At 42.5% G+C, this 25,035-nt stretch overlaps 1 protein-coding gene across 1 annotated transcript; it reads right to left on the bottom strand.

Moving 5' to 3' along the window:
- Window positions 1–116: 116 nt before the first annotated feature.
- Window positions 117–22,823, bottom strand: LOC115612058 (vitellogenin-2-like). Its single transcript, XM_030495879.1, has 35 exons — window positions 22,752–22,823; window positions 22,363–22,383; window positions 22,019–22,170; window positions 19,943–20,194; window positions 19,632–19,793; window positions 19,330–19,478; window positions 18,783–18,933; window positions 18,519–18,676; window positions 18,271–18,436; window positions 17,447–17,572; window positions 16,197–16,415; window positions 15,593–15,810; window positions 15,377–15,474; window positions 14,826–14,950; window positions 14,069–14,170; window positions 13,345–13,464; window positions 13,056–13,245; window positions 12,625–12,718; window positions 11,674–11,859; window positions 11,339–11,480; window positions 10,322–10,550; window positions 10,054–10,229; window positions 9,441–9,791; window positions 9,019–9,066; window positions 8,773–8,856; window positions 7,494–7,706; window positions 7,259–7,401; window positions 6,108–6,246; window positions 5,287–5,422; window positions 3,742–3,928; window positions 2,386–2,477; window positions 2,091–2,188; window positions 1,846–2,005; window positions 599–760; window positions 117–440 (listed from the first exon to the last, which is right to left on the bottom strand). Exons 1-35 carry the CDS (start codon window positions 22,789–22,791, stop codon window positions 325–327), a joined length of 5,205 nt encoding a protein of 1,734 aa, XP_030351739.1. The 5' UTR covers window positions 22,792–22,823; the 3' UTR covers window positions 117–324.
- Window positions 22,824–25,035: the final 2,212 nt, after the last annotated feature.

Below are 25,035 nucleotides of genomic sequence, written 5' to 3'. Positions count from 1 at the left end.
ACAGGCGCCGTCCCGGTTCGGTGGCTGTTGGCGGCTCAGGGACCGCCTCGGCAGGTCCCTGGGTGGCCCAGCTCGAGGGATGCGCTTGTGCAGAGAGAAGAGACCTCGACTGACCCATTTGGCAGAGCAACGTTTTATTAAAGGATCAAACCCGGCGGAGGGTGTCCAGGATTACTGTCACGATCTCTAGAACTAGAGAAGAACGGTCTCCTGAAGGGGACAGGGCCTTATCCTTGCTGCCCAAACCAGCCATGCTGCAGGACCAACAGGCGGTCCGGGCTGACACCGAGAGCCAGAAGCGAGAGGAGCCTGTGGAGCATGGCCTCACGCCGGGCAGGACTGCTGCTGACAGGAGCACGCCGTATGGGCAGAAACCGTGCTCACGGCGTCCTCGGATTTCTGGTCTATCCTCACTTGCTCTTCCAGGCTGAGAGCGGAGTCTGTAAATGAGGAAAGAGGAAAAAGAAGTCGGGGGGGGAGGGCGGGGTGTTAATCATTGAGGTACTTGTGTGTTGGTACGGTCAAGCTCAGGATTCTTCACTGAAATACAGTCAGACACGGTGGCTGTGCTATGCACAAGTGCCCGTTCTGCACTCACCAGCTGGCACACAGTGGAAGCCCACGGAGACAGGAGTAGTCCTGGTTGCCGAACAGCCTTCTACACAGTGTAGAACAGGCTCCATGGAGAAGCATTTTGCTGCCGCCTTCTCAAATGCAACTGGTTTCTCAATTTTGACAAATCTGCGCTGCAGCTTACAAGCTGTAAAACATGGATTCTCTTAAAGCACCTACATAATTTGTATAAATTACTTTCTGGACTTAATCTGTAGAGTTGGCAACAGCTCAGACCAAAGGATGAACCAAATTGAAAGTATTATGATTGAAGTGAGTCAATTTTCTGTCAGTGGCTTAGGTTGTGAGAAAATCAGGCATGCGGGGCACAGTCCCTCGGGCAGAGGCTTGCCAGATAGGATCTAAGTAGGACACAGGTGCCTGTATCCAACAAAGTACATGTGAAAACTTTGGCCAACTGACACTCAACTTTACCCAAACTATGACAGCACTTCATGTTGGGGCAGTAGTGGCTCCCAGACATCTGCACTGTGCCTAGCATCACACCTGCTTTGCCATGGCTGAGTAGCTTAGTCCTTAAGCCTCTGTGATCTAAGCTTTCCTGGACCAGTCCCCCAAAGGAGCTTGATGTAAGAATATAGAATATATACTAAAAAGGCCACCATGTACCCAGAGGATTGGATTCCACATAAAATGCTGTGGACCCTAATGTCACCAAGATGTTAATGTTACCTGGATGATAAGAACAATCATTTCCGGACTGAAAGTTTTGGATTAAGGTCATCCTCAGCCTGAGGAAATTGAAACAGGTATTTCCCACCTCAAGTGCCCTCTAGTTTGATAGCCAGGGCCAGATTTTTTTTATTTTTTATTTTTCTGAGAAACTAAAAGCCTAGGAATAGCAGAATGGAAATAAAGTATGAAACTATTAGAGATGTCATAAAATGTCTTTTGTCAACAGTCAAACTATCTGGTTTTCATACTAACTTACCATCTTAGGGAGTTCTGAGTTTGTAATTTTATCTGGAACACACAAACTTCAGGTAACTACATAGTGCATAAGAAGTTGATATAAAAATGCAACAAAACCAGAACTTGCAGTGAACTACCAAACTCAGGACGAGCAGATTTTTCTATTTTAGTCTATGGCCACTAATCACAAAGATAGTAAAAAATAAGATGATTATGCTACAATTAATACAAATCATCTATTCATGTGACTAATTAATTAGTCAAAGGCAATTACATTAATATATGTTAGAATCTTAGTACCTCCAGCACAGGGGTCTTCTGAGATGATCCAGGACTGACCAAAACTCACTGCATCTTTAGCTAAATATCCACTGGGCATTTGATATTCCCTTTCCTTCTCAGCATCATATTTTCCACAGATACCGCATGTTTTTCCAGCCATCCAGAAAGCAACCTGAATCTTTATGGAAATAAAGAAAAGCTGCACTTAATTGTTTTTCTTCTAAAAATAAACCCACTGAAAATAATAATAATATAAAAAATACCTCAAGTCTATGGCCATCATAATATAGTTTATCTACTCCATAATCCGGGGCTGTCAGTGACAGGCCTTCCTTTTCACTGCCGATCAGCATGTTTGCATCTGCAACAAAAAGCAAAAAGGGATTTCTTTTAAAAGGAAGTTACTGGTTTAGGGTCCAACCTGAACCACTTGTTAAATTCCTGGGCACTTAATGCATGCTCTAATGTGTCATGAAAGAGATGGGTGTTTGCAGGATCATGTCGTCGCCTTTAAAAGCTCAGAGAAGATGAAATGAAATACAAAGATGAGTGTCTTACCAGAATTAGATGTGTAAGGAACATCTGTCGGGGCTTGAACACCATTAATCTTCAACTGGATGAGTCCATTGGAAACATACATGTCAATCTCACTTTAAGTAAAGGAAATGAGTATAAACAAATGATTTTCTTTGTCCTACTCAGCTCACAATTTCTAGTCCTGATAGAACCAACACTGAAGGATGCTCATATCATTCTGGCATGAATCACCTGCTACCTTTTGGGAGGAAGATGGAGAAAGCCCAGGAAAGCGTGACAGGAATGCTCACAATACACCTTTACTCATCTCTGAGTATCTGCGTGTGGCCATGGTTCAGGCAGGCTACAGGGACCCTTGCTGTGGAACAATGTGATTGCTATTACATTCGCATAAATTGAAGGTGCTTTACATTTCAAAGGAAGATTGGATTTCCTATGGCAGTTCTCTTACAGCCTGAATAGTCTGTGCATTGTAGTGATTTCTTCAGAGCAGTGTTTGATCTAATGAAGAAATATGAAGCTCAAGCATATCAAAAGCACACCCATAGGGTTGTCTGAAACAATCAGGAATGACAGTGACAAGGAATGTCTTTATCAGGAAAGATAGTCTATAAAACAAGCATCCTTCTGTTCTTCCACAAAACAGGTGCGGAGAGTACTAGTTTCTCTCTGTTTCTCTAACATTATGGCACAGTTAGGCACACAATTTACAGAAATAAATAATTACTTGTAATGAAACCTTTCAGATCAAAGCCTATTTATGTGCTTTGAAGAACACTCACTACAATGATTTTGGTATGCATAATCCCATACAATTTGGAGTATCAGATTATACTTTTAAAGAACCTATGATGGCAGAGGTGATGGCTCCAAGATGAAACAAATTGTGTTGTAAGTTAATTTCAAATAGATTAGAACATTATGCACCAGCTAAGGGATGACCTAAGAGAGCGCCTCTAATCTGGGATAAGTAATTCCCCTTTTAGCTGTGTCCACTTCTCAACATCTCTGCTGACATGATTGTGGGTGCTAATTAGTTCTAATTATTAGCTTAGTGTAGAAGGCCAGACTAAATGATTACAATAGTCCCTTTTGGACTTTATGTGTCTACCTAATTACGAAGAACTGAAATGAGATGGTTAAATGCTAACGAATTAATGAAGAATTTTGGGCAGTAAAGACTTTAGGTTCCTGTGAACCTCAGATGTATTTCAGAAGCACTTTTGAAAGACAAAACACTCCTAGAAATCATTCCATTGACATCAGTAATTTTTGCATGACTCTTATGCTAGCACTAATCTGCACTAACAATCTGGTCTTCACATTACAGCATATTCAGCTTGACATCTATTTGTCATTAAGTTTGCAATTACTTACTGGCTGGCAAGTCTGACATTTACTGCTGTAAGGTCAGCAGACTCTGCAAGTCTTTTCATCATCACCAGGAATTTCAGTTCTGGACTGCAGTCCTGCACCAAGACATGGTAGCAATTTGCAGGCATTGAATAGTTGAATTTAACGCCATTGAAGGTTGTGATTGCATTTTGGAAAACTGAACAATGAGCTGAAAAAAAAAAAACCCAGTCAAAAGCAAGCCTTTTATACTTCATCTAAGAGAGTTATTCTATTTTAGAGTTGTAATATAAATAATAAAAAACCCCCATTTTCTAGTTTTACCTATTCCTGCATAAAAGCAAATTGATTCCTTCAGAAGAAATATTGTATTTGTAGTAATACAAAAGTAGAACTTTGCTAGCCCCAGACAGCCTGGCAGCCCGCTCCTGAGTCAAGCACTGTGTGAGATAAATTGTGCTCACAGCTGGTGCAGCTCTCGGTGGGCTTTTGGCTTTTGTAACTTTGTTGTAGTCAAAAGAATTTCTCGAATGTTAACAATTCACATATCATTCTTCACTGAGAGGGTGAGGGAGAGGCACAGGTTGCCCAATGAAGCTGTGGCTGCCCCATCCCTGGCAGTGTTCAAGGCCAGGCTGGACGGAGCTTTGAGCAACCTGGTCTAGTGGAAGGTGTCCCTGCCCACGGCAAGGGTCTTGGAACTAGATGAGCTTTAAGGTCCCTTCCAACCCAAACCATTCTGTGATTCTATGACTAACACTAGAGGAAATTTACTAAAATGATGCTACCTTTATTGAGTCCTAATAAGGATTAAAAGTAGTTAGAAGGTGGGGAGGAAAAAAAAGCCACACTAGAGTAAACTTCTCCCTTTTTCACTGTAATGGTATTTTGCTGGAAATCCTACCAGCTCTGATTAGAAATAATTTTACAGCAATTTTGATCAATATGGATTTAATTAATCAATAGTTTTGGTGTTTATCAAAGAAATATGCATAGGTATGACATTAGCCCACTGATTTCAAACAAAATGAACTCCTTATCCCAGGATTATGTAAAGCTTTTCCATTTAAAATTTACTGTAAGTAAGTATAATGTGATTAGCTCTTAATACAGCATTAATGAAACAATAATCCTTTCAAAATCAAGTGCAGGAGGTGAAATTAATGTGTACACTATTGAAGCTGTTTTAGCATCTGCACTATCAGCACTAATCAAGCAAAGCATCCCAAATCTGAGGTCACTTAGATGTCTCTCTCACAAATATTGTTATGTTTGTTCCTCACAAGCAATCTCTGCAGTGAAGATGAAATGGATGCATTTGGGAATGGATGCATTAGAATCACTCTTTGGCATGCAACTGAATATTTCATCTTACTAATAAAATTTCCCTTTCCTTCACATCTTTGCAGCCTCACAGATTTTCACGCAAATGGGTTTATTTCTATCTATCTGAAGTCCAGCTTATTTTTCAAGTGAATGTAAAATAATTTCAAGTTATGTCAAAGTATAAATCATGTTTACAAAATCTGCAAAGTCAATCAATGCTTGTGCAGATAGTTAATTGCTGACCTTTAAGGTTTTCGGTGATTAAAAGTGTTGCTTGGGTAAAGACATTTTGGTCAGGGGATGGTAGTGTTGAAATCGGTGTACCTGGACTTGGAGGGAATGGCAGGGGAAGCCTGATGGCTCTGTCATAGATTGTGAGCTGAAAATCAGTCAGAAAACAAACATCAATGTAAACGCAAAATATAGCGTAGAGATAAGATAGCATTTTGCTATAATGGTCAAAGAGGACTGTACTGACTGAAAGCTAAAAAGAAATCAAATCCTCTGTGTACAGCATGAAATAGCAGTTTGACATATCTGCAACCTATAGAATAGCAGTGCTATAAATTACTTTTGATATTCACTATTTTGCAGCTTTCTGTGAAGTTGCACGTCACATTTGCTCACAGTCTGAACGGTTTCCTTACCTGAGATGCACACCCTCTCCTTGCCTATACATTGAGGGCTGCTATTTGGCCATCATGCTTCTCTACAGCCCGGTTTTAATATCTTCTCCAGGACACAGGATAACCTATCATCTTCCCGAAGATTTGGGGAGGGGTGGTCTTTTTAATAAAAGTTATTGTTAACATGCTATCAGTCATGACGGTTGTTTTGTAACCTGTTTCTTATTTCATGTGTCTGCATGCTACATGAGAAAGAGATATCTATTGTAAGATATTTTCACAATGGAACCAACTATGTGAATGTAATGTCCTTGCGATGGGACATCTTTATAGTTTAATAAATTAAAAAAACCCCCAAACAGTGAGTTAAAAAAGCTGTTACCCTTTGATTTCATAAGAACTGAATGCTCCAGGAAAGAAGACAGCGGAAATAGTTACCTCAGGTAGCTTGAGGATTACACTGCAGGTTGTGGGAGATGTCAGAGCCATAACCAAGGTTGCCTGGTGAGAGGGACCATACTGTTGCCTTTCAGAGTACCCAAGCACATATGCAGCTCCTGGAAGAAATGAGTAGAACCTGAAAAAGGAAGTAAGTGATTAAAATGATCTGTCTTTGAAAAAAAATTGGTTATTATTTGTTCAGACTAAAATACCCCCATAAAGCAGTGGTAATGTTAGCAAGGATCCTTTGCCTATTGTCAATGAGTTGACAGAGGGATCTCTATAATTGGGTTCCCTTATGCACATGGACTCAAATAGAGAAATACAGAAAATATTCCTTGAGGAAAAGGCATAGTCTCAGAGCAGAAAAAAAGCTAAGTTCTGTGGCTTTGCTCCAGGATAGTCAGTTGGATGGTTTAATCCACTCTAATAAGAGCAGATAATAGCATTTCAGGTAATTCAATCTAACATAAAAAATTACCCTCTTGGTAGACATTTGTTAACAAAATCACCTGTATGCCTTTAACAACTGAGTTGTTGTATCTGTCTGTATTTTGGCAGCAATACGAAAAAAGATCAGGCTTTGATATGGATCTATATATTATTGTGGGCAAATGCATGTATGAATACAATGAATGAATGAATACAATAGATATATGTATATCGATAGAGCTGAATCCAGCAGTTACAGCTTCCTTACACTAAGTCACACAAGATTTGCTATTTAGTGTGCAGTAAACCTTATGGGAAGTATTTGTATCACCTTCTTCAGAAGCTGAGATAAGGTGCCTACATTAGGAAATTACTTTTCCTGTACAGTCAGTAAGCGACAGACTCCTTCAGAGAACCAAGGTTAGGCTTCTGCTTTGAGCCTCCATTAATTAGGAAGCATCAGGAGACCAATTTCCTAATTCAGGCACTTTAAATTAAGAGTCTATAATAGATTAGGTGAATCCCATCATCCCCTTTGTTTCGTGTGGTTTTCTGCAAACAGAAATGCGTTATGCTTTGAGAGAATGAATACACAGAAAGAACAGACTGATTTTATAATATCATACTGATTAAGCAGAATTTTTCCAGAACTGAATCTGTGATTATCTGGAGCATTGACACAGGTGAATTTTTCAAAAACTGAAGTAAAATCTCACCATCTTGCAGTTGCTCGGACTGTTGAAGGTACTTTTGGCCACTCCAGCTTCATCTGCATAGCTGGATAAGCAGCAAATTGCCCTGTTACAATCCGAGTAGCAATCTGGTAGTCCCGGCAATCTTTACCCCATTTAAGAGAACCCTAGTAGAGGGGAATATATATATATTTATATAGAAGATAGGAAGATCATTCTATTTCATATACATTTGAGTTGATCATTATTTTAAACTTACCAGTACTTTATAGGTATTTATTACTGAAGCGTCAGCACAGAGTTTCCATCTATTTGATCCTGTGATGCTTGTAACAAACATTTGTACCCTCCATCTCCTGCGTTGTGTGTCAGCGTACAGTACAAGCTGTAATCCCGTTGGCTTCTTGTTTCCGCGGATGGCACGAAGGACTGCAGCCAGTATTGGTGGCTTGCTGTCTCCCAAGAATTTAGGCTTAAGTCAGTAGAGAGAAAATAGAGACCAAAGACATAAACAAAGCATTAAAATTACTGTATTAAAACCACAGAAAAAAAGTATTTATAAAGGAAAAGTTTCATTCAGAAAGTCATTTTATGTGACGTATGGGACAGCATCATAGATCATCACTTGATTTATTCAGTTCTATACGTAATTTTGCCGCAGTCTTCAAGGGAGAGCTGTTGTGACCTATGTAAGTAAAACAGCAGTGTTGGGAAGAGTTAAGAAAGTAGCAATGTGGTAAAAAGATGGGCAAGAGAGGTGAATTCAAGTTACATGGAAATGGGAGAGGGAAGAAGAGAGGGAGAGGGTAGATCTGGTCGCTTTTTTCTGCAAGCTACTTGCACTAACAACTGGGAGCTGCTGGTGCAGAAGGGGTGCCTCTGCAAAGTAATGTTTACTATTTTGTAGGCATGTAGGTCCTTATCAGAAACGTGAAATTTTTGCTTGATGATATCTGCTGCAGATTCCATCTGTTCTTACAATAGCTCTTAAAGAAGGACTAGGTACCATCAACTATGTACCATGCAGTCATTCCTGAATAAACACCTGAATTGCTCTCAGAGTTGGAGCCTTACTGCAAAATCAAGGTCTTTTCAAAGGCTTTTGATGATCCTGGTAACATGCACAGAAGTGCTTGGCAGTGAAAACCTAGAAGAGTGGCAAAGTCAATTCCTGAATTTTTACAGAGAGAGATGAAAAAAACCACAAACATACACCTGAAAGCAGTTTCTGATCAGGCAGGTCAGCGCATCTGATGTGTTCTTATTTTTACAGAGAATTACTGACTGAGTAACATAAATTTCAGCATATATGGCAATATTTCCCAGTTTTATTAGAAAATGTAGCCTGTATTGAGTGAATATTAAAAAAATTCAATGGCTATCCAATGTGCTCACCTTTACAGGAAGCAATTCATTTAATTTCTATGTATTGTCTAATATGCCAAATCACCATATTTTTCCTATGCTGTTATAAACGTAGAATAACTGGAAATCCAAAGTAAACATTTTTTTTTTTTCTTGTAGGTTAAGACACTCACCTGAGACATGGCTCTAGAGATGCTTTCATCACTAGATGAAGAAGAGGAGCCAATGCTGTCGTTCAGGGCTTCCCTTCCCAGCTCCTGCAAAAACAGAGAATCACCTTGAAGCAAGGTGCTTACCATTAGAAGTTGTTGCAGAATTAGTTTCTTGTGGTTTTTATTCTCAGAGAAGTAAGTTCTAATTGCAGCAAAGCTAGTGAGAGCAGTTGTAGGCCCTGTTCACAGTATAAACAGTGAATGTACCTGTTCATCTGCTGTCTTGAACCAAAACTGGTAAATAGGTAGACTTGCCTGTGAAAATAGATAGAATGTAAGAACTGTGTAAGAGAAGATGAAGAATTAACTTTTGACAATTGTATTAAAAAGTTCAGTATTGAATATAGGGGGGAAAAAAAAGGGCAGAATAAAATTCATTTTTTAAAACATTTTAAGCTGAAACCTTCTGAAATGTGAAACTTGTGAAGTGAAATTCTTCAGAGAACCAGACAGGTTAAAAAGGGGGGAAGGCTCTGATAGGTGGTTACCTCATCTACCCTGCAGCAAGCAGCCACCCTCAATAGTCTGGTCTGTTTCTCTTTCTTTGGTCCATGGTCTGTGGGCACAGTTTCCTGATGTATAAAACATTCACTACAAGAAATATAAGAAGGTCCACCTGGGTGAATTACCTGTTGGTTGGAATATTTACTGTCCCGACTGCAGTGCTTGTCTCCAGAGCTGCCTTCTCCACTGCTGCTGCAGCTTTTACTGCTAGCAGAGCTGCCACTGCTGCTGCTGCTTCTTCTGCCACTGCTGCTTCTGCTGCTGCTCTTGCTGCTGTTGCCACGCTTCTTCCCAGATTGCGTTGTTTCACCTTTCTTGTGTTCATTTCCAGGCTCTTTACCATCAGCAGAGGAAGCAGTGGAAGAAGAGGATGAACTGGAGAGGGGCGGTGCATTGGGGTCTGCCCAGAGGTCTCTATTCGCAGCCTCTTCGGTTCTGTGAACCCGTTTCCTACGGTGCCGGGTTTTATTTGAGACCTCCAAAAACAGTTCAAAGTGTTATGAATTTATAAGAAGCTTGTTCTGTTCATTTCTTTGGGTGTCAGACAAGCTGCTCACCACAGGCTTTCGAAGAGATACAACTTCCTGGCCTCGCACACTGCAAAAGGTGCACCAGAACTCAGCTAGCCCCATTCCTCCCAGCCAAAATCCTTCCTTTCCCATGCTATTTTCTCACACTAGAAACCCTTTGCTTCCTTTATAGGAAAATATTTCCTCTCCCATGCTCAAAGTCTCTTACCTTGAACACATTTTCAATGCCTAGAATCTTCTTTAGTTTAGCCTGAATATCCTTGTACGGGGTTGTCTCATCCTCTTCCTTAGACCCTGAGCTTGCTACATCAATTATTTTGGAAGCTGCTTTGGGTCCTGCCTGAATCTCCAGCTGAATTTTGTCAATATCAGCATCTGTATGAACTAAATAAAGCAAAGATACTTACTTTCCAGGATTGTGCTGCTTGAGCAGCATTCACAGAGATTGACAGAAAAGCTTGTTGTCGTGGCTGTACCTGGCTTCAAAACTATTTTGGCTTCAAATTCTCCAAGCAATTTGTGCAGATGGCTATTTCTTAAGAAAGCAGTGTTTTGTGACTTTAGTCTGAGACAGACAGAACATCCCAAACTCTCAAATTTTCTACAGAGGATGCGTGCATAAAATCTTCCTCCTACACTGTGGTGATGCGCCTCTTCTGAGCCTTGCTGGTATCCTTTGGATATCACATTAGGAATATTGCTTTGCTGCATTAAACAAAATATGGCAAATAAAGATATTGTCCACAAAAAAAAAAAAAAAAAAAAAATCACACTCCTAAAATATTTCTTCCTTTTAATGAAGAGAATGATGACAATCCAGCCTAATTAAGGAAGTACCACTTAAAATTGGAGATCCAAGCACTGGAAGCAGTGGGGTTCCTCCAAAGTGCTCTATGGAAGAGCACAGCTCTCCTGCCCAGCCTTTCCCAGGCAGTGTTTCACAAACACACTTCCCCACGAGATCCTGAGGGCTCTTTGGACAGGCTATCTCTCTGCATCAGTTTTGGGCTACTAGCCCTCCTGTTGCAAGTCAACCTAGGCCTCCCACGCCAGCTCCAGAAGCTGAAGAACGTGTAAGAGAGTGGGTTTCTGCAATCCACTGCAGGGATTACCTCAGGATTTGGGAAGAAAAAATGTATATTCTGCCCAAGAGCCATCTTTTCCACATTGCTCTGGCTCAGAAAAAAAGGGATATTGTACAAAGATTATGAATTTCACTCACCCTCCCCATGACTGTAAAGAAATATGAAGACATTTTCAAAGCAACCCTACCTGCATGAGGTGATGATAGTGAGTGGAATGTGAATGATCATGTCTTGAACCCATTGGGACTTACATTAGGCTTGGTATGGGATATGCCAGGCACCTGCTAAATCTCTGTTTCTGTGTTTGTGATCTGGTTAGCTAGCTGCTGTGCTGGAGGTGCTCAGCCGCTCTGAGGAGCTGCCTGTTCTCTACCTGTCTGCAATATGGATGGTGAGAGGCCCCCTTACCTTCCAGCTGCTAGGTCTTGAAGACCTTTCTGATGACTGAAACGGCTGGTTGGAGATACTTGGTAGTTCTCCTTCGGGAAGAATCTGGGATTTCTTTTCGGAATCTTCTTCCATGTTCCTTGAAATAGCATAAACTTCACTCCTGTGGAGATGATAAATGGCACACAAGTAACATCATCTGATTTTGCTTACCTGTTTTTGCTGGTGCAAAAAAGACAATGCTAAGACATGTGGCTGCCAAGGTGCAGGCAGACCCTAACAAGGAGTTGTATGTTCATGGTTTTATAACTCACAATCAGTAACACATAACAAGCAAAATACCACAAGCTGTGTACCTCACAGCTGCAAGCTCAACCTTCTGACGGCAGGGAAGGGTTTCAATCTTCAGATTTTTCTCTTTCATATTTATCCTGGCATCAAATTTCATCGTAGTGTTGGCACTGAACTCTGCGTGAAATTCAAGACCACTCTGAAAGTATTGTGTATTAATCCCCATCATTGCAATCATATGAAAATATGCCCTGAAAGAGTGGAAATAAAATATGCATAATTACGGATTAATATGCACATATTCAACTTTGAAATGCAAAATTGAATTTTCATGCTGTTCTGTTTATTGTAAGAGCCACTACTGATGGATAAAGAGATGTATCATAACAGGATAAAAAAAAGCTGAAGTGCCACTGGAAGAAGTGAAGGGATTTATCTGATGAACAAAGCTAGCAGACCCTCTCACTGCTTTGTCACTGATACATTGCCTGAGGACAAGCTAATGCCAGAATCTTCTAGATGCAGATTGTGCCTAGTTTACTATTATTATAGCTATTATTATTATCATTATTAGCACTGTTGTTTTTGCTTTTGCAGATGCAGAAGCACTTCCCTTTTCCTCCTGAGTTTCCCCCAGCGTGTGCCAGGTGGTGATGCTATTCTATGTTGAACTTGTAAAAATCTGTTCATACATAAGCAAATATATCTTCACACCTTAGTATCTTTAGTCACTGGACAGGTACAGATATGAGCATTTTTAGCAATGGCAGAACAGCACAGCAGCCTGTGGGGTACAGTGTACATTGCCCTTTTTGCAGGGTTGTGAAGCATCAGGTGACTGTGCTGCTTTCTCACAACTTCACTGCTCTGCACAGCCATCCCTGGGACAAGTGAGACCCCTATATGACAACATATGTGGATGATGTATCTATTTTAAATGTAAATGTAAGTATAAATAGAAACATAAACATTAATATTAATGCTTTTGTGTATATGTGAAAATATGTCATCTTTACTTTGGCTTGATGTCAGCATGAATATCCATGTTGGTTTCCAACAACTGTGAAGGTCTGAAATCATCAGATAATAGTGGTGATATATGTATATCCACTGCAAAAGACAGACAGGAGTTATATGAACAGAGAAAGAATAAATGCTGGAGATGCAATGTTTTCAATAAGCATAGTAGTTAACACATGAGCAGTGCTTTTACACTTTGAAATACTTTACGTGATTATTTAAAGATTGCTACTCCAAACCAGAGTTATACAAGTACATCCCAGGTGAAATGTGCTAATTACTTGTCAAACCCTTTGGAGGTAGCAAACACTAATGTTTCCACATTACAAGAGTATTTTTCAAGATTATAGAGGGATTTAATTTCAGCAGAGGGACTGGACCCACAGTTATAGTGGGGAAACCGCTCAGTCGGGCATCCCAAGCTCACCATCAGCCACAGCCTGGGCCAGTGCGGCACCACACAAACTGAGCTCCAGCGGGACGCCAACCACCGTGGGGACAATGTGCCGCAGCTCGCCTACCATCACTGGCAGGGTCCATCGGCCTGAAAAGCCTCGCTGGGCCTCTTCGACCAGTTTTTTCACCACCCCCTGCCAGTTTGATGATCCAGTTAGACTCTGAAAACAGGGAAATGGGTTGGGTCAGTAAGTAAGAAGAGACAGGGAAGGGAAATCATTGAGCGTTGCAGACAGAAAAGACAACAGCCTTGTCAGTACCGTCATGGTCTGCTCAATGGCATCTTTATCAATGTCAAAGAAGGCAATTTCTTGGCCCAGTATTTTGATGTAAGCAGACACCAGAGGGTTCTCAGGAGGCAGTTCTTTCCATCCCAGAAGCTGTGGTGTTAAGGAGAAATGGAGAGAAAAGGAAGAAGCAGATGATGTCATTTAAAATGCAGTAATGTATTAGTGAAGGGTAGATCCCATCTGAAGGATGCTAACCATGGTTCCTTAGCCAAAAAACTAATAGACAGCTACAGGTCTGACCCAATGTGGCCTTTCTTATGTTGCAGAACTGACTTCCATGGGAGTTTCCCCATGTAAGGATGAAGTAAGGACTTGGTAATTTCTGCTGCTGTAAATAGTGAGCGACACCCAAGAACTCATCAAAAAAAATCTTATTCAACAGTCATTTTAAAGGAGAAGAGCAACTACTTACTGGATTTTAACATACACTTTAAAACACATGAATTCTGGCTACCAGCATCATCATCATCTTTTGTACTGTACATTAAGGGCTGGCACATGTTGAGTGAAAAGGTGGCATCTGTTGACAGCATAAGTACAGCGTAAGTGTATATTTCCATGACCAAACAGGACGACTGACTCCTTTCTCACTGAAACATCAAAGGGACGGCTCGGTGTGTGGGGTATGATGCAACCCTGGTGCTGGCAGGAATTGTGTATTGCAAACAGAGCAGAAGGAAGCATAGAGACATACCGTTTTACCGAGTTCCTTCAGAGTCTTGTGTGTATCATACTCAGCAAAGGGAATATTCTGATTCCTGATAAGCTTGGTTAGGCTTTGTGACTGGAGAGCCACCTGTAGGAAACAGAGTCAGGTGTCACAGACCAAGTACAAGAGCCCAGGAAAACCTTTGTGCCTAATATTACACTCACCAAGGCTGCTCTCAATACATATTTCATGAAGCCATTGCACGTATAAGGTTATGTCTACCTGGCAGATGACTGCAGGCTATGGCTGCAGGTGCTGAGGATGTGCTGAGCCAGCTTTGGGTTAGTCAGCAGGCATAATTTTAGGGCAGCACAGAGCTCAAGGCTGCAAAGCTTGCTCAAGAAGCTGAGTAAATACCTGCATGCTGTCAGATGGAGCTTCGTGCCTCCCTGACTGCACTTCTGGCTGAAATTTAATTTCAGATGCTATTTCCCTGTACTTATGCAAAATATCCTAGATGCTATGTGACTGTAGGTTGGCAGATGAGTGTTCTGCTGCGTAAGCTTTCCTCTGCTCTCCTAGATTTTCATGCCTGTACTGAATATGTTCATTGATGAATCTATGCATCAAAAAGCCCAACTAAAAGAAGCTTAAGTAAAATCATTATCTAAATTTTCTCTTCCACATCCACCTGCACAGCCAGAGATGGAATTAAACACTACATCACAGTCCAAATGGCTTAACAAATAATACTGTCTGTGGCTGGCTTGCATCTAGCTGGCTGTTTTAATGTAATACTTACCTCAATAATATCCGTTGCAGTATTTGCATAATATCCTCTTACTTTTGTAATTATATCAGATGGAAACATGCTGTTGGGACTGTTCATGAGATAGACCCTCCAAATGGCACCAGCCTGATATTTAGCTATCACAGGAATAAAAAGCAGCAGAGATTTTGGTTAGGGTCTCTGAGGTGTCTGGTGCACATAAGCCAACTCAGGTACATGCTGTAATAGATCACAAAGAGTACTTCAAGAATTCAGTCCCACAGGTCCTCTAGTTTGCAACCTCAAAAGGAGAACTTTGTTCTAGGGCAGAGTCAACTCAAGCACAGTGTCTGAAGAAGGAGGCCTAAATCCACATGCAGGCACCGTTTTTCCCAGCAGACACCCAGAGAGTAGTAGAACACCCTCAGGGGATTTTTCATGTTAGGAGGATCTTGTGCTTTTTCTATCCCAAGAGTACACTAAGCTCACAGCCTGTACTTGGATTTTAGATAAAAAACATGGAACACAATAAGAGGCATTTGGCTATGTTAGCTGAAGCAGTGAACAGGCCACCTGGTACTCACAGGAATAATCACCGACGTGAATGACCTTGCTGTAGCGGTAGCTCAGCCTGTCAAGTCTGGGGCTCAGTAGTTTGATGGCAATGTTGCAAGAAGCAGATCTGAGTAATAAAGAGTTAAAATAATATGCAGTTTGTCAACTGGGACCAAATTCTCAGAAAACTGCAAGAAAAAAATCACCATTTGCTACTAAAAAAGTGCATTTCTTCCTCTACTTACAGATTATAGAGCTGTGGGATCCTGCCTACTGCCAAAGCCTTCATGTGTGAATATGTGAAACTGGCTACTTGTAAACTGGGCTCCGTCAGCAGTGAGCTGGCCATTGCTGTTACAGTTGGAAGAGCAGGCTTAGTTTCAAAGAGGACAACACAAGCCACCATTCGGACGTTAGGAGAAAGTGCGCTGTCCATAAAGACCTGGAGCGTGATCTCCCTTACCTGTAGGAGGAAGATACAGTCTATGAGTTCCTTATAACTTGTCAGTGATGAGTGGTTCCTGAACTGTGCAAGTGTGACCTGCAGTGAACGGAGAACTAAATTCTAGAAGCTTGAGCATGGGACATACTGAAGATATTGCTGGGTGCACAGTGAACAGGTCTGGAAGAAGCAACCATTAGTAATGGGCGTGGTGTTACAGTGACTAAAGCAACCTCTTTCCCAGGATATCAGCAAGGATAGGATGATACCAGGAAACTGCAGTGTGGGCAACTGAGAAATCTGCCCAGAGTTGCTAACATAACCTGATGGCTTTGTTATTCCCGAATCACTAAGTCAACGCAAATCATACCCTGTAAGATATTTGTATAAGTGATAATTTCAGTTACTTTTGCAGGAGCTTTTCTGGCAATTTTCCTCAAGGCCAATATGGCATCCTCATGAATTCTGTTTGGTAATGAAGCTGCAGCCTGGGAAAATGTTGGCAAAAACTTCAGGATGCGTTTGATACTGGCCGGCTCTCCTGCATTGCCGATGGCTTTCAGGGCCAAAGCCATGTCTTTGGCATCACCTTTGCTGGTGGCTTCTGCAGCAAGGTCGTGGAGTGGCTGAAAACAGAGCAGACTGTGTTAATCTTAGAGGGTAACGATCTTACAATAATGCATAAAAATATGCATTACCGTAGCAATCAAAACTACTACTACTGATGAAAAGCCCAGAATAAATTTTTCTCCCAGTAAAAATCTCATTATCATCATTATCAGGATGCCAACTATAGAATATACAAGCAAACCTGGTTTTCTCCTTACACAGTGTTGTAATTGATTTTAAATCGTGCCTGAGCCTGAGCGTGGGAGATAATCCTAGGTGGATGCCTGCATCAAAGAGTCTGTTCCAACCTCAAGAGCAGCCCTGAGCTGCCGCTGGGTTCAGTGGTTCCCTGGGGCACCTCCATGGGCCCTGCCAGCCTGCAGCCTCCAGGGTCTGTGCAGCTGCAGGATTACACTTGTGTATTTTTCACTTCCTATAGTGATAGCAAGTTTACCTAAACAGCTTTGCTGTTCTGAGCAGATGAATTACCCTTCTGGTGGCTTGGCTTGGCTTTGTTTTACTCTGTTTTGGAAGATTTCAACACATCAAACACCAACTGGCTATCTCAGTGCTGTGGTCCTTCCGAGGACAATGTCCTGAATATTTCTGACAGCGATATGCAATTATGTAGCAGGGCCTCTTTGGAAGCCCTAACCTATGACATAGCTAGAGCTTTATTCACACTGCCTATTTCATGGATTTTTTAAGTACACTCTGCCTAATGTAAAAGTAGAGGGAAGAATCATAATTATTCTGCTTAAATCCTAAATTTGTCATACCTAAACTCAGTTTATAAGATCCGTTATCCCCACAGGCATACCTACCACATGCATTTGAAATTCTGAACTGTTACGACAGATTTTTTCAAAGGCATCAGCTCAGTGTTTCATTTTGTCTTTGCAATTTTGCAGGCAATCACAGCTAAGAGTGAGACGACTTACCCCACTGTAAGCAGTGAGTTTCCTAATTGCCAGCATAGTGAGAGCTAAATTAGAGGCATTTTAAAAATTTCTTCACTCCTTATGAATAAGAAATAAGAGTCACCTACCTGAAGAAGTTCATCTGGACAAACTGACATCTGAGCACAGTATTTATTCACCATGCTACCATACCCCAGGTAAACAATTACTCTATGCATTGGTGATTTCTGGATTTGGGGACAGGTCAGAAAAGTCTGCAGAAGAAAGAAGTAGTAGTCTTTAATGTTTCTAGTAATTGGAGCTGGTATTTAGTGAAAATTGCATTTGAGAAATCAATAAATAGAATTTCTTTGTATTTTTCCTAAACATTTTCAGAAGTTCAACTTTAGTCATTTAGGTACAATAAAAGTAAATGGACTCACTCCAGTTATACTGTGTTTCAGATTTTGGTTACATGATATTATTTTCTTGACTGTGAGGGAGGTGAGTCACTGGCACAGGTTGCCCAGAGAAGTGGTAAATGCTCCATCCCTGGCAGTGTTCAAGGCCAGGTTGGACAGAACCTTGGGTGACAGGTTCTAGGATGGGACGTCCCTGCCCAAGGCAGGGGGTTGGAACTAGATGATCTTAAGGTCCTTTCCTACCCTTCTATGGCCATTCTATGGTTCTATGATTCTATGTGTTTGTCTATATATCTCTATATATCAACTATATATCAACTATCTCAGTATCAACTTCCTTAGGATTTTTGGGTTTTGATATCAAATATCAAAGCTATTGAAAAATTTTGACAACAAGTGTTTGGAAACATTTTCTACAGCATTCCCCATTTTTGTTACTACCTTGCATTTTACAAATTGAGAAGAAAATACGTTGCATCTTTCACTTATAATCCTGTGTACCTTTAAAAAGGAGTGAGAGGGAAATAGAGAGAAGAATGATCTGTACTCACTGAGGCAATTTCTAAGGTTTGCTTGTTGGTTATAACGAAATGGAAGGCAAGAGGGAGTGTAGCAGCTGCTTCCCAGACGTTCAGCTTCTTATCATGAATTTTTTGCTTCAGGAATCTGAATGTGTCAGTAGCTCCAGCAGCACAGATGGCGCCCAGGAACCAGTGCCTGCCATGAAGAGAAGGATTCATTGTCTCCGTTGCCCAGTGTGCCTATGATTGGAAATCCTGGCTGAAGACAATACAGTTACCTGTAGGGAGGGTTGCTGGCAAACAACATCCACAAAGACTCAATTTGATCAAAGGTCACTATACGAAAAAGCTGGATCATTTGTAAGAATTTGGCTGAAGCTTCTTTAGTGGCTCCTTCCTCATTATTCTGAACTAATTGCCGAAGTGTTTCTGTTAACTATGGGAAAAACAGACAGTTGGAAGGATTCATGTCTAAAATAATCATGTGCTGACCTGTTAGTCTTATAAATAATTAAAAAGTATGAAAAGTAAGCCTCTAATACCTGTAAATCTGGATTTTTAATCCGCATTAGAGGAATTGGCATCTGGAGTAGCTCTCCTGAGAAATGATAACGAAGACTCCCCTGGTTTTGCAGCTGAATTTTTGGTGCACTGAGAGAAGTCCTTTTAATGCTGACCAAAGACAGTTCTTGTCTTCAAGGGAAAGAAGGAAATTCATCAGTAGTCTGTGTGCATAGAGGACATGTACAGCAGTTGGAGCAGACAGGGGTGCCCAGCAGGACCATTGCATTGACTGCAAATGGATCGTGCACTTCCCTGTTAATGCATTGATCAGGACTATCAGTCATAGAACTGGTGAGAGCTTTTGTTAGAGTTTGCCAGGGTCTCTGAGAGGTTGGGTAAATGTTTCAGGTGGCCCAGCAAACACCCCAAACAGGGCATGGGACCTGGCTGGGCATCCCAAGGGATGTACTTGGCCTTTTGCAGAGCCTAAAGGCCAGATGCTTCTTGTTAACTCACAGATCTACAGTAAACATGTTTTAGGCATCTCCTGGCTCTGATAAGCACAAAGACATGCACAATGCTTACCTCGCCTCCATAGCTGTTGCCCCGTTGGGTTCATTGAAGGGAGAGATCTGGTACACCTGCTGAGATGTAGCAGACGTCAGCGATGTCCCACTGTCATCATACTTCATCTTGTAAGTGAACATCACTGTGCCCTTCATGTTTCTGACTTTCTGGAAGTGCAAAGAGACACACTCAGAAATACGAAGGGCAGTAGTTAATTATCACAGATGAGTCAAACTCCCTACTAGCATGCACAATGACGCATGAGTCTTTAGCAGTGGCTTATGCCCAAGCACGGCAGTAGAGTTGTGTGCTGCTCGTACCAGGGGGCAGGTGGGGCAGGGGCGGATGTACGACATTCCTATGTTCTTCACCGCTTTCTCCTGGCAGTCTGTCAGGTCCTTGCTTTTGTAAACGGTGGCACGGTTATTCTTGCTGTCATCCTGGATAATGTATCTCGTTTGGCAGACGCCTTCAATCCCAGCCTGTGAGTATTGATTAAACACAATGAACTTTCCACTTGAAACAGCAGTAAATAGGTCAAAGAAAATTGCCTGGGAGGTGTATGTACAGGCAAGTTACTATTTAAGAGTAAAATGAGAATCAAAGTAAAATTAGAATGGAAAAAACAAACCTCATGTAGTTCATACACATTTTGTGACTTTTTGATGGTTATCTGCACCATGTTCAGAATCCCTCTTACTAGGTTAGTGCACAGGATGGGGCAGTCCTCAGGGGCAAAAATACTTCCAACTCTTCCTTCAGTATATTCAAACTTAAAGGCTTGGCTGAAGCATGCAGCAAGAGTCTCTGTGAGCCTTGAAGACTGAGTGAAGGAGTCTGTGGGCCAGAAGCCGTTGTATTCCTCCAGCTTCGGTGATTGAATCTGTAAACAAAATTAGGAAAACATTTATCCTGTTCACCATCAGTTTGAAATAGTGCAATAACAGGGAAACTGGACATTTCCAGTCCATCCCCACTTGTCCAACACTGCAGGAAATGTTTTCCTCCTTGGACTCCTGTGCTGGGCCTAGGAAGTTTCCTTGAAAACACAATTTCCATGAAGGATCTCTCCCAAAAAAAGAAGATTATGCAAGCAGCATTCAGCTGAAGCTTGCTGGGTGAGTGAACCACCAGCTGCCAGCAATCTGTACAGAAAGGATACTCACCCATTTTCTCCACATGACCAGTGAGGTCTTCCTTCAGTCTGAAAGGCAGCCATGCCATTGCTCAAGCTGCATACTTAAACACATGGGGACTATTTTGGTTGCTGCTTTAGGTCTAGCACGTCCCAGAGCACCAAAGCTGTGGCACAGCTGAGAGGAAGCAGAGGTGACCGGAAACCTCACATGGGAGATGGCCCAGCGGGAGCTGAGTTTCTTTCTTTGGGTGCAGCTGTTATCATTTTAAGCTTACCAAGCTGTAAAAGCTTGCACACAAGTCCTTGACTGCTACCTAGTGGGAAACACATGCCTGCATGCACATACATATCTAGTCACATACACACACATCACACACCCTTGTACGTAAAAGTACATGTTCCTGCATAGAGGGAAATGGTGTAGGTTTAGTACTCTGATTTATTTTAGGCATTTATAGTCAAGGCTGCAAGGGTGGCTTGCCTTTTGACACCTTTCTCAAATGAAATCCTACTCAAGATTATTGTTTGCAATTGCTAAAGTTATAGCAACTCTAGCAAGGTACATACAGCCTGCAATTGCAGCAGTGTGTAGAGTTTGATAATAGGTATTCCTTCAAGATGTTTCAGTAATATATGAAAGGAATACAGATTGAGTAAACTTCAAGGGTGAATGCTAAGGGCACCTCTTAGAGCTTTCTCCCCATGTGGTGTCTTCTGGATCCCTTTTCTGTTGCCTTTCATTCTGTGCCAATATTTTAAGCTGTTTGGTTTAGTCTTCTAGATAAGTAACAGTGCTTCCATATCTGATATCATTATGCCAGACACAAGCATTACCATTAGAATCCTTCACATTTGAATTAATGCCTATGTGAAGAATATAAAAAAAAAAAGATAATGGAGACAGATGGGACTTCCTCATGTGATATCTGAATTCCAGCACAGAGCTTTTCTCAGGCTATAGACCAGGTTGAAAAACATGGATATTTCAAGCATTAACTCTCATTTTCATACTCAAGCTTCATGTTGCCTTAATAAAACTATATTAATATATTAATATATATTATATATTAAGGGCATTTCTACAAAGCAGCTGCCTGCTGTAGTTCCATGTGGAGATGAACCTAAGGCAGCTTCAGTCAAGGACGCTCAGGTGCTGATGGCAGTAGAGCTGGAGCAGCTCTGGCTCCCTCCCACAGAGGTAGGGGCTGCAAGGAAGCCTGTGGTACTGTCTGTTGGTCACTACCAGTAACCAAAAGCAGTTTGGCTACAGCTGTAGACACTCCAGTGGTGCCCTCTACTCTCCCCCAGCATGACTCAGGGATATGGTACAAAGCTCAGGGCCCATGCCCACACCTCTCCCTGTGCTGGGGAAATCATCGCTGCCTGGGCAAAGCTGCTTAGTCTGACATTCAGCTTATGGGGTCATCTTGGCACCGGGCAGAGCCCTAAGCTTTCATGTGAGCTCTGCATCTTCTGTTGTTTATTTTACCATCCTGGAGGTATGAACCAAACATCTGTAGCCACATGATGCAGGCAGGTGGGTGGGTTCCCATGTGCATGGTGATTTACCTGGAGAAGGTGGTCGCTGTGAGACACATGGCTGATCTCCATCTTGCAGGTCAGCTTCACTCCAGCCATTGCCATGCCTCTGTTGGGCAGCCCGTGCAGAACGAAGCTCTCATAGCTATACAGGTAGGTCTTGCCGGTATGAAAAATGGGCTCTATTCAAAAAACAAAAGATGTAACAGAAACATCTCCTTTGCTATGGCTGTTGTGATGTAACTTGCAAGAACCATCCCAGCAAAGAAGGATGAGGCTGCTACTGCCAAAAAATAGATGGGAGCAGTGGGCAAGGCATTGCCGTAGGGGAGGGGAGTGTGGGAGCCGCTCACTGGCAGTGGGAGTGCACTTACCAAGGTCCTGCTTCTGGGCCCCTGTGTGGGAGGAAAGAGAAGGATGCATGAAAAAACCCCCATCTCTGTGGATCCTTTAATTTATGATTCTTTTACTCGGTATGCTAACGGTTGGCAAACAACCAGTAACGGGCTCCCGGGGTGCACCCTGCACCCCACGCCCCTGGGACACCAAGCCCATGCCAGCCTTGCTTACTAGCTGCTGCTTGCTTGGCTTTTCCCCTGCTGCTAAGCTTAGGCACGGGAATCTAATAGGTTGCAGCCAAAATCATAAAAGGGCTTCAGCAAATTAAGTTGTAAATATCTCTGAAAGGCCCTGAGGAGATGCAGTTTGCTCAGGACTGCAGTGGCCATCATGGCTCATCAGTGTTGGGAAAGCTTCAACTTACCCACGAGGGTGAGCACCAGGGCCAGGATGAGTCCCTTCATGCTAAAAGCAACTGAAGGCTGCAGAAGAAAAATGTGTGGCTTTTATAGAAGAATTATTAACAGGCACAGTGAATTTTGTTGAGTTATCAACTTTTTATCAACCTCCCTTTGAGGGAGAGGGGGTTGGGGACAAGGTGCCAGCTGTTTTTGCTGAGCCAAAACCATCACAAGCACTTTTGTTCTTACTTCACCAACTGAATGCACTGAAAGTACCTTTAGAAACAAGTGCTTAAAAGTATTAAGGCATGGTTAAAGCCAAAATATTTATCATGCAAGAAAAACTACTGATTATCCTTATTCACTGGAAACAGCCAGTGCTATTGCAGTCTGTGCTGACTTTGCCCAGGTCACCCTGACCTGACCATAAGGCACACAGCTTATCTAACTGATAGTGCCTCAGCAGGATTGTGCAAAATGCCCAGGCAGCCCTCCTGTGACACTGTGCCATACCCACCTGCTGCAAGTGGGACAGGCTGTCACTGCAGTTCTCTTCTCGGGGGACAGCGGCTTCACCTCATAACACAAACCTCCCGTCATTGTCACAAGGCCATGGTTAAACGCTGCTGAAGTTTGTGCTTCCTAACGCGTCAGCCCCTTTCACTGGTGGGATTAGGCATGGAGAGGTGAGTATTGCCCCCGAGAGGTTGAAGAAGTGAGGCTTAGCGGGCCTTAGAGACACAAACCTCTTGGTTTACAAAGGTGTACAAAGTGCAGCTCATCCAAACTAATTTCGCATCACATAACAAGGGGCAGCATCTTGGAGGCAGACCCAAAGGTCCCTCAGGCTGCTTCTGGCTCTGGGGTTTGGCCTGGTCCCTGGATCCCCTGCAGCCGGGGCATGGAGCTAGGCTCACCGCAGCAGCTGGAGTCTCCCGGACCATTCCCATCAGGAACCTGTAGGGGGAGGGTTATGCACCCTCGGGTTCACGTTGCTCACCAACCTTCTCCTCTGTGGGTGGGGAACCGGAGCTGCTGCCCAACTCGCTGTGGGAAGGGACTGACCGCAGGTTCTCATCAGCAGATCAGTGGCTCCTATCCAAGACAGCTTAGTTTTCATAATGATCTTTAGCTGATGGGGTTTTTTGTAATTGGCAGTTGGGGTGTAATTTATGTCTGAGAAAGTGTGGATTTGGTTCCTAGAGCAAAGATTGCATCTATAGGGTAAAATAAAAATAATTTTCGAGTATGGCAAATACTTCACCATGTTTTTACCAGCACTATAGTCTGGTCCCACTTGTTTTAGCCCCTTCTCATGTAAAACTGATGGCACATGATAGAAAAGCCAAGCCATTCATTAGTGAGTTGTGTCATGTCTTTGCAGATTTAGTATATGGTAAATGTAGCTAAAGGATTTGAGTATACAGCTGCTGGTGGCTGGTAATTAAGTCTCAAAATCTAGTACATTATGGTGTAACTATGAGCAGCTGCAGGTGTCTTTGAAAACAAACACTCACCTTGTGGTCAGCGAGGACTCGAGGTCAGTGGCAACATAAGCGGAAGACCACTGCTGTGACAGCAGATTATAAATGCAACAACGCTTGTATTCAGTGTCTCAAAATTATAACCCTATATCACTAAAACACCACACTACAACAGTGACACTGCGAACTGTACACAAAATAAAGGTCCTCTCAGGGGACTATACAGGCTGTGCCCAGCTGCAAGGGCAGGCTTTTCCCAGAATCATCCCCCCGCCCAGGGCTTGCGGAGTCTTGCCACCATCCCACCCCAGTCCATGCTTTGGGCAGCAAACAGTGGATTCCCAGCCGTGCTGCTGCCGTGGCATGGCAGTATCTATGCTTCTGCTTCAGGTGTAGGCAAAAACCTGTTGGTGAGGGCTTTGCCTTTGGAGATTTCTTCATAGAACTGAAGTCAAGTTCTACAAGAATGTTTTCAACATCAGGAACGACCTCAACTCCCAGCCTCTCTCCCCATACACTCACAGCCTTTTCACGCTTTACATTTCTCCGAAGGATATAACCTGAATTAAAAAAAGAAAGAGAAAAAAAACCCTAAGAAAACTGTGGGAGTGATGAACAACTTTGCTGTGCCCAGGAGCTGCCCTGGACAGCATTTCCTTCAAGCTGTACTTGGCTCTTTCTGCAATGGCAGTGGAGGAGAGGGGCAGAGGCTGGCTGAGGCCTCCCCGCAGCCCTCCACAAGGTGGATACCCACAGTCCACATTCCCCCACAGCTCCATGGGTGCTCTGGCTGACATGGTGGCTGGGCAAGCTCACCTGCAGG

The sequence above is a fragment of the Strigops habroptila genome, chromosome 8 (assembly GCF_004027225.2).
Source record: "Strigops habroptila isolate Jane chromosome 8, bStrHab1.2.pri, whole genome shotgun sequence".
Taxonomy (NCBI): Eukaryota; Metazoa; Chordata; class Aves; order Psittaciformes; family Psittacidae; genus Strigops; species Strigops habroptila.
The sequence above is the reverse complement of the archived record's forward strand: the minus strand, read 5'-3'. Positions and strand labels throughout refer to the sequence as shown.

Bases quoted from the DNA above. Each gene is read 5' to 3' on its own strand.
- LOC115612058 (XM_030495879.1), bottom strand. From the start codon at position 22,791: ATGAAGGGACTCATCCTGGCCCTGGTGCTCACCCTCGTGG. The intron at 9,067-9,440 runs GTAATTCACCCA...CTATTTTCACAG, and splicing joins GTAAATATTCCAACCAACAG to GCAAGTCTACCTATTTACCA. The intron at 7,402-7,493 runs GTAAGTTTAAAA...CCCCTCTACTAG, and splicing joins TAAATACCTATAAAGTACTG to GGTTCTCTTAAATGGGGTAA.